This window comes from Erythranthe guttata, chromosome 5, assembly GCF_056151865.1.
Source record: "Erythranthe guttata isolate IM_541 chromosome 5, IM_541, whole genome shotgun sequence".
In the NCBI taxonomy this organism is placed as follows: Eukaryota; Viridiplantae; Streptophyta; class Magnoliopsida; order Lamiales; family Phrymaceae; genus Erythranthe; species Erythranthe guttata.
In genome coordinates this window covers 5,765,001-5,774,515 of record NC_142537.1, presented here as the reverse complement: position 1 = coordinate 5,774,515, position 9,515 = coordinate 5,765,001, and the positions used below count along the sequence as shown (strand labels likewise).

The window sequence follows — 9,515 nt, the reverse complement described above, 5'->3', positions numbered from 1 at the left end:
ACTGTATTTGTCCCTATATATATTTCATATGCTTATTGGTAGTATGAAGTGCAATATATATTAGCCCCAATATAATAGCATTTTAGTGAATTTACTTGGTAGATGTTTAACTTTTTTTCTTCTTCAAGAAATGGCCTATTATTCAAAGAAATAAGTTCTTTTTTGCCATTTTATCACTGCATAATCATAGTGTATTTGTACGTGTACTCAATTTAAATGTACGTATACACACTACTAGAAAATAAGCTTTTAATGACGCCGTAATGACACCTTACTGTGACGGGCTCTAAAAAATGCCACAATAGATATTCTATTGAGACGCTTTTAGACAAAAGAGCGTTAGTACGTTCGGATGCCTATATTTCTTTTTCTTCTTAATTTTTTAAAATCATATTTCATGATGCTTTTGAATTAACCGTCATAATATTTTTTTTTTTATTAAGACAATGTTATTGTTCAGCGTCACAACACAAAATTTTAAACTTAACTTAAATAACAATTCATTAAAAACAATATAATGGGCCTTTCTAGGGTCTCATTGGCCGCCACTTGTCCAAAAACAAGTGAATATTTTAAGTTTCATTGTGTATCGACATAAATGTCATTATTTTAGATTTCATAATAAAAAAACAAAAAGTAATAATATTTATTGAAATGTCTTTATTCCTTAGTATTTTCTTTTACAAATTTTAAAGGGAGCATCGGATTTGGCCCAGACCCGACGACCGCCCCATTGACCGTTGACCCGAACCCATACCGACTGGTCAACCCGTTGGACCCGGCCCAAGGACCCAACCTAGGGACCCATATTTCATTCGTCAGTTTTTGACCAAAGAATCTTCAATTAAGGGTCGAACTTGGGCTAATACAAGGGAACGGTAGTACCAACCACTGGGACAATTGATCAATTGAAATATGTATTTGTATTTGGTTAGACAGGTTAATAACGATCATAAATTAATTTGTTAAAAACCTGATTAGTCATCTACTTAATGGTAGTGTGAAGCCTCTTAATTCATTAGTTTGGTGATTTATGTTCTGCATTCACTTAATTGTTCATGTATTTTCTATGTACATGTTTGCAGGAGACGAAACGACAGAGGTGTTTTAGGGTGGATGGGTTTTCGTTTTATGAAAAATGGTAATTGGCGTTTGAAGAGGAACAGCCTCCGATGATTAACTTCCGAGAGCTTATAGATTTAAATATAAGTATCCTTTGAAAATAGATGATAAGATGATGAAGTCGGTGATAATGTAGATGACGTGGATGAACAACCGGGCCAAGGAAAAAATGGCAACTTTAGATTACAGCGTCTATTTGGACTATCTTCATCGTCAATTTCCTAATATTGTTGTCGATAATGTTAACACACCAATTCCAACGACAATGTCCACAATGGCAATGCTACCGCCAATCCAAATGCTGATGAAAGTAGTGATGTTCGAGAGATGATCAAGTGTCAATGGATCCATTATTTTGGATTGAATTGTTTAAATGAACTTTTGCATATGCTTGTAGACTGTTGGTATTTAAGAATTGCACGTCATTTGGTAAGGAACTACGTTCCCAATTTTCAATTAAAGATATGAATTTATGTGTTTCAATGAATTTTTCATTTTCCAGTTTTTAATCGAATATATATATATATATATATATATATATATATATATATATATATATATATATATATATATATATATATATATATATATATATATATATATATATATATATATATATATATATATTGATGATGCTAAAATATAGCTCACCTAGGGTGGTGTAGAAAATGAACTGAGAGAGCAAAGCGGATCAGTAGCTTGACAACTTGATAATCCTGAGGTACCTGCGAAATGAGCACACGTGAACTACGCCGGGGGTTGATCCGGCGGAAACCCCTCCGACGCTCAAGTCAGACGTGCTGATAGTGGAAATAGTCCAGAGAATACAGTTGACAGTATTACTCAGTTAATAGGACGTACCTTAAGGAATGAGTTCAAACCTTTATTTATAGCTTAGTTGAGATTGTCGGGCCCGAACCTTACTTGAAGGTGATTGGGCCTTGGTGATAATGGTCTTCGATATTGGGCTCGTAGCCCAGTAGGTAAATAAATTGTAGGCCCATTGGGTTGGCCCAATTAGGCATATCATTAAGCCCCCCACTCTCGAGTCGATGTGGGGGCCATGTCGAAATGGGTTCTCAATCGTGTCGAGAGTAAAAATTATAGTGGTCGTTCTTTGGCATATTGCGTGCTGGTGTGCGAAAACGCATTGGAGCGTGTGTCGAAGGGGCGTGAATGTGCGTTGGCGCATAGCGCGACCAAGTTGTCGCGATGTAAGTTAATTGAGTCGTCGGTTTTGTCCCGCGACGATGTAGTAGCGAATTATCTCCTCGTGGGAGTTGTTTCGTCGCGGGATAATAGTGTTGATCGAGTTATCTCCTCGTAGGAGTTGTCTCGCGATAATGTAGTAGCACGGATCAAGTAATCTCCTCGTGGGAGTTGTCTCTGGGGTAATAGAGTTGATCGAGTTATTTCCTCGTGGAAGTTTTCTCACGATAATGTAGTAGCACAGAGCTAGTATTCTCCTCGTGGGAGTTGTTATTTTTCGACATTGTCAATGTTTTGACGCGTTGCTTATATGTGTTTACATATAGCCTTGTGCGTGATGTACTTGAGGAGGGGATCAAACTCTCAAGATTTTTTTTTTATGGGTGTCGTGCCCCTTGTTAGACCTCGTGAGTCTTAAGTATGTTTGGACCGTGGCCACGTTTTAATGAATGACCCCTAGAAATCAAGTAGATAAATTTGAGTAATCAAGCTGGCCAGGCTATATAGATTCTCATAATATCTCTAAGTGCTTTTAGGGTTGTAATCGTGCTAACTTGAGCTTGCGATTATATAGTGAATTTCGGGCGAGCTGTCTCCTCATAGGAGTTATCTTGCAGCGAAGTTGTAGGATCATTGGATGACGCGCGACTAAGGAGCGTGCGGATTGAGGTCGCTCATAGCGAGTTGTCTCCTCATGGGAGTTGTCTCGCAGCGAGTCTTTTTATCGAGCGAGGTGGCTGCACGTGGGATTTTCCTTGCAACGAATTTGTAGTGCCGAGCGAGTTGGATCCTCGTGGGAGTTGTCTCGCTGCGGGTTGTAGTACCGAGCGAGTAATCTCCTCGTGGGAGTTGTCTCGCTGCGGGTTCGTAGTACCGAGCGAATTGGCTCCTCGTGGGAGTTATCTCGCTGCGGGTCGTAGTATCGAGCGAGTTGGCTCCTCGTGGGAGTTATCTCGCTGCGGGTTGTACTACCGGGCGAGTTGGCTCCTCGTGGGAGTTATCTTGCTGCGGGTTTCGTAGACCCGAGGGAGTTGACTCCTCGTGGGAGTTGCTTTGCAACGGGTTATAGGACGGAGCGAGTGGTCTCCTCGTGGGAGTTATCTCGTTGTGGTTTCATAGACCCGAGGGAGTTGGCTCCTCGTGGGAGTTGTCCCGCCAGCCCCCACTCTCGAGTCGATGTGGGAGCCAAGTCGAAAAGGGTACCGGATCGTGTCGAGAGTAGATCGGTGCCATAGTGTACCGTTAGTTGTTGGAGTGGTGTGGAGAAAAAATAATTTTTATTTATCCGTTTGAGAGCGTGCGCGATTTGATGAGGTGCGCTGGAGAGCTCGCGCAATTTGGAAGAGCGCGTCGAAGAGTACGCGCAATTTGGTGAAACGCGTTGAAATTCACGCGCAATTTGATGAAGCGCGTCAAAATCTACGCGCGATTTGGTGGATAATAGCGAGAGTTGCGCGCGCTCCGAGTATAGGAAGCAACGCGCGTGGAAGAACATGCGCGCTTGAAAGTGCGCGCGCGCGCGGTGGCAGCCTTGGGAATCCGCGCGTATTTAATATGAGGAGAGAGAGAGGAGCCTAAACACTTTATGGGGACGCACGCAATTAATGCCTGGAGAGAGAAAGTGGCGCGTGCAGTGTACGCGCGCAGAAAGAAGCAAGGCGCGTGCATTGCACGTGCGGAGAGAGAGTACGGCGCGTGCAGTGCACGCGCAGAGGGCTCTGGGGCGCTTTTACTTCGGGCGCGTGGTAGCACGCGCGCGTTGGCGCGTGGTTCCCACGCGCGGTCTGTGCAGATGCGCTGCTTTTTATATATTTATTTTTTTATTTTTTTTATTTTTTTTTCTGAGTTCAGGCGCGCGCGCCTCGAGAAAAAGGACGGCGTGGCGGCTCGGAGGCGCGCGCGGTCGGCTTGACTTATTTTTTTTTTATTTTTTTTTTACTGTTTTTTTTCTTCTTTTACTCTTTTTTTTTTGTTTCTTTTTTCTTCTTCTTCTTCTTTCTTCTTGTTTTTTTTTTCTTTTTTTTTTTTCTTGTTTCTTTTTTCTTCATCTTCTTCTTTTTTCTTTTTCTTCAACTTCTTCTTTTTTCTTCTTCTTTTTTTTTTTATTTTTTTTTTGGCGGTTATTGTTCATCCCTCGGGGATGTTTTATTTTTTGAGTAGGGAGATTATACTCGTCTCTTGAGATGAGTTGTGTACCCACTTGGGGTTGAAAGGTAAGGGTGATGCCCACCTTGGGATGGGGATGCTCTATTTTTTGAGTAGGGAGGTTATACTCGTCTCTTGAGATGAGATGTGCACCCACTTGAGGTTGAAAGGTAAGGGTGATGCCCACATTTGGATGGGACAACCCTTACTTTAGAATGAGGCGCTCGAGACATATGGTCTGAGGTGGATGCACACGGCTGTGCCATTGCTTCAGTGGCAACCCGAGTTGAAACTTTCGCGGTCGTATGCTGAAGGTCCTTATCGGTTATCTGAACCGTTAGAGGAGAAAGTAGAAGTTGATCTTGTTGAAAGTTCGGCGATCATACGCTGAAGGTCCTCTTCGGTTAAGGGGGGCGGCAGTAAGCCCCTAGAGAGTCGATGACCCATGGCGAACGAAATGTTTTGGGGGCACTGTAAACCCCCAGGGAGTCGATAACCCTTGGCGAACGAAATATTTTGAGGGCACATTGCCCCCAGGGAGTCGATAACCCTTGGCGAACGAAATATTTTGGGGGCAGATGTAAGCCCCCAGGGAGTCGATAACCCTTGGCGAACGAAATATTTTGGGGGCACTATAAACCCCCAGGGAGTCGATAACCCTTGGCGAACGAAATATTTTGGGGGCACTATAAACCCAGGGAGTCGATAACCCTTGGCGAGCGAAATATTTTGGGGGCAGATGTAAGCCCCCAGGGAGTCGATAACCCTTGGCGAGCGAAATATTTTGGGGGCAGATGTAAGCCCCCAGGGAGTCGATGGCAGTGGTGCCATAGGTGGCTCCACATGTGGAGCAGGTGCTGGTATCGCGTTGGGAGCATTTGCTCCCATCGTGGCGATATATTGGGTCACGGCCTCAGTGGCAGCGCGAGTTGAAGCTTCTGCTATCATGCGTTGAAGCGCATCCTCGGTTATTTGAACCATTCGAGGAGCAGGGAGTGGTGGATCGGCGAGTAGTGGGTCCCGAGGGGGGATCACCTGAACCTCGCGAGGTGGATCTACAGCACGTGGAGGAGCTGGCTCCGCGGCACGTGGAGGAAGTGGCTCCACGGCACGTGGATGAGGTGGCATGCCAGATCCTCCACGGACTGGGAGGTTATTAGCTGTGTCATTTTCTCTCCGAGCTGACGCCTCAGGAGGATCTTGATTAGCTGTGTCATTTTCTCTCCGAGCTGACGCCTCAGGAGGATCTTGATTAGCTGTGTTATTTTCTCTCCGAGCTGACGCCTCAGGAGGATCTTGATTAGCTGTGTTATTTTATCTCCGAGCTGACACCTCAAGAGGATCTTGATTAGCTGTGTTATTTTCTCTCCGAGCTGACGCCTCAGGAGGATCTTGTTGGCTACATGATCTGGTTTGCATCGTTCCCACAGACGGCGCCAAAATGATGATGCTAAAATATAGCTCACCTAGGGTGGTGTAGAAAATGAACTGAGAGAGCAAAGCGGGTCAGTAGCTTGACAACTTGATGATCCTGAGGTACCTGCGAAATGAGCACACGTGAACTACGCCGGGGGTTGATCTGGCGGAAACCCCTCCGACGCTCAAGTCAGACGTGCTGATAGTGGAAATAGTCCAGAGAATACAGTTGACAGTATTACTCAGTTAATAGGACGTACCTTAAGGAATGAGTTCAAACCTTTATTTATAGCTTAGTTGAGATTGTCGGGCCCGAACCTTACTTGAAGGTGATTGGGCCTTGGTGATAATGGTCTTCGATATTGGGCTCGTAGCCCAGTAGGTAAATAAATTATAGGCTCATTGGGTTGGCCCAATTAGGCATATCATATAACAAAGTTGAAATCACATTAGAAAATGAGAAATATTGTAAAATATATATACTACTATTATTAGAAAATGAAAAGATAAAAAAAAAAGAAAAAAAAGGTAATTTTGTGGGACTGCAAGAAAATTTCAACCACTCTCATTGAGTGCTAAAGGAAAGTTGAAATTTAATACTGCGAAACTTTCAAAAACAAAGTTCTGGCAAAAAACTATGACAAATACAAAAGTTCTGGTAAAAAACTATGATAAATACATCTATATTATTCTTAGAATCTCATTCCATAATGAAAATCTTGAAATTTTGAGATTGAAGCCGGTGATGGTGTATAAGAAAGGCAATATTGAGCTATCAAACAAGCCATACAATTCTCCCATACAAATGTAAGATGAGTAATTCTTCCGTCAATTCATTTCCCCTTTTCTTACAGGAGTCCCTCTTTGATACAATTTCCTGGACTAAAGAAATGGATTAACTCTTTGTTCAAACATTAAAAGTTGAAGCGATGAAAAAATTTGCTTGTATAGCTACCAATTCACATGCTATTTCTATGGCACGGTGCATCGTAAACATCGACTTAGCTACAAACATCTCAAACGAGACTGGCATGGCAATGTTTAATAAGTTAAAAACAAGGTACTCTGCTTTTCTCTACATTATTTCTACATTCGGGATTTACTGGGATAAAACGTCAAATGTTGTTCATGCTCCTACTGGAATGTGGAAAATATTGTTGAAGGTAAATTTTATTTCATATTTTTATTTATTTTATCATATCTCGTACCACTGTTTAATTTATCTTTTATGTTATATATGATTGTTTTCAGAATATGCCAATGTCTAAACTTATGAAACTAATTAGGGAGAATTTGAGTGGGAATCGCTAGAAACTATTTTCAATCTAGCAGATGTTATGGGAGTCCAAACCGAACATGAACTAATTGTGGTGTCATCTGACGAGGACAATGAATCGTATAGACCACCTACTACTCGTGTCACCCGAGAAATAAACAATAATAGTTCTAACGACGAGAAATCCAACAACGTGCTCCAAAAAAGGAAACATAATGACTATCAAGAATGTGCTTCTGTTGATTCATGCTCTCACTCAAATTCGCTGAATCATCCATATTCATGGCCATAAAAATGGATGTATGTTGTCGTATTTCTGTCAAGTACTATTTATCTCATTTTTCCATTCGTTAGCTAAGTTTGTTGCTTATCCAAATTCAAGGTCGTGAAGATGGATATTTGTATTTGTGTTTGTATTCGGTATTGTAATGTACTATTTTTATTTCGTAAAATATGTCTAGTGTTCTACGTTTATTCTATTGTCGGTTTCAAGTTACCTTATCTAATTTGTTTATTGTGTGACGTCTGATACTCAACAAATTCAATCATAGACTGACAATTTATAACTTCAAATCGAGTTGTTCGTTTTAAAAACTGTTTTACAAGCCTATTACAGACAATGCATAGAGTACTCTGTAAAATTCAAATTTTTAGGTTGAATATTTTAAGGGGTATTACATTTCTAAGTTAAAACAACTAAAGTGTCGATTTCCTTTCTATCTACCTATTTTTGCTTGTAACTTCAAATCCAGTAGTTTGTTTTAGAAACTGTTTTACGAGCATATTTTAAACAATGAATAGAGTCTTACATAAGGAAATCACTTTTTTTAATGAATTTTTAGGAGATATACATTTCGAAGTTAAAACATCTAAAGTGTTCGATTTCCTTTTTATCTAGTTGTTTTTGCTTATAACTTCAAATTGAGTTGTTCGTCTTAAAAACTGTTTTACGAGCATGTTATAGACAATGAATAGAGTATTAAGTGAAAAAAAAAAAATTGGATGCAAAGTTTAGGATAAATAAAATTTCGAGCTTATGCTAACAATAAAGTCCAATTTTCTTAATTTTATTATAACAAACATGATTTAACTCGAAGGAAAAGGCAATGGTGGAAGTCGTGGTTTTGTTTATTTTTACAAGTATGGACTGTTAGTTGTTTGCTCATGCGCGCTTATATATATTACTGAGATTGCTTACCAGCAAGTCATGGACACAGTGTGCATCAATACAACAATTTCTCATTAGTTTAGAAAATTAAATATATAAGAAAATAATTAAAATTCTTGCAGACCATTCCATAGGCAAAAGGCAATTGAAATAATTTATATATTTAAGAGACCAACGAAAATATAGATACACCGAGATGTATCTACGATAAGTTATAACTTACAAAAACGATCTATAATGTTTTACGATAAGTTGCAACTTACAATATATAATACATAATGGTTTTACGACAAGTTACAGCTTACAAAATATAATACATAATGGTTTTGCGACATGTAGAGTCTTATAAAATATTACATAATGAACCGATCAACAAAATTCAAAAACACCGTTTTAATTCCGGCAGCTAAAGGTTTCCAGAGAGAATCATGCGTACGTATTCAGCTTTAGCCTCATCAGGAAGATTGAAAAATAGATCGATGCGTTCTTTGTTCTGCACAAGCAAGTTCGACACCAAAAACTTCTCTTGTAGGTTTGGTCCGTCAATACCACCAAGAACACCAAATAGCTCTTTACGAGCCTTTGACATATCATGTTCGTATCTAATGCGAGTCACAATCTCCTCAAGTCTTGTTGCAGCCTTGTCCCAATAAGTACACATCATTTCCGAAACATCTCCATCATCAAACATTTTTATTTTTGTTTTTGGAGGGCTATGTTGCATTGGCAGTGCTGCATTCTGCTTGAGAAACAGACATTATCTCATTTTCATCTTCAAAAGAACAAAAGTTGGAATTAATGTGTACATTTGCTTCAGATTCTTTTTGGGTCTGAGAAGCTAGTAATTCGTTAACAACTTCTACAAAGGTGTGAGCATTCTCCCATGTTGCCTTGTCTTTCCCAAATATTTCAACCCAATCACTATAAAATGGCCAAGACTTATATCTCATTAGGCGAGCATTACTATCAACCTGTTTCATAATGAAATATAATGATTAAAAACATTACAATAAAGCTAAAAATAAATTAACGGCCATAGATAAATTTACCTTGTCATAAATCTCCCAAGCATCAACCTCAGCCTCAATCATTTTGGTACTGGTGTTCCACCATATGCCACTTTGGGATAACATTGAATATAGAGAACAATAGTTCTTTTTCCAAACATGAATCTTGGAA

The 9,515-nt window shown here is 40.1% G+C and overlaps 1 protein-coding gene across 1 annotated transcript; it reads right to left on the bottom strand.

Annotated features, from left to right (window-relative positions):
* Positions 1-8,595: 8,595 nt before the first annotated feature.
* On the bottom strand, positions 8,596-9,307 carry LOC148770494 (uncharacterized). The gene is given in 2 exon segments (XM_088818243.1): positions 8,596-9,048; positions 9,050-9,307. Coding segments are annotated over 2 exon segments (543 nt in total). The 5' UTR covers positions 9,287-9,307; the 3' UTR covers positions 8,596-8,742.
* Positions 9,308-9,515: the final 208 nt, after the last annotated feature.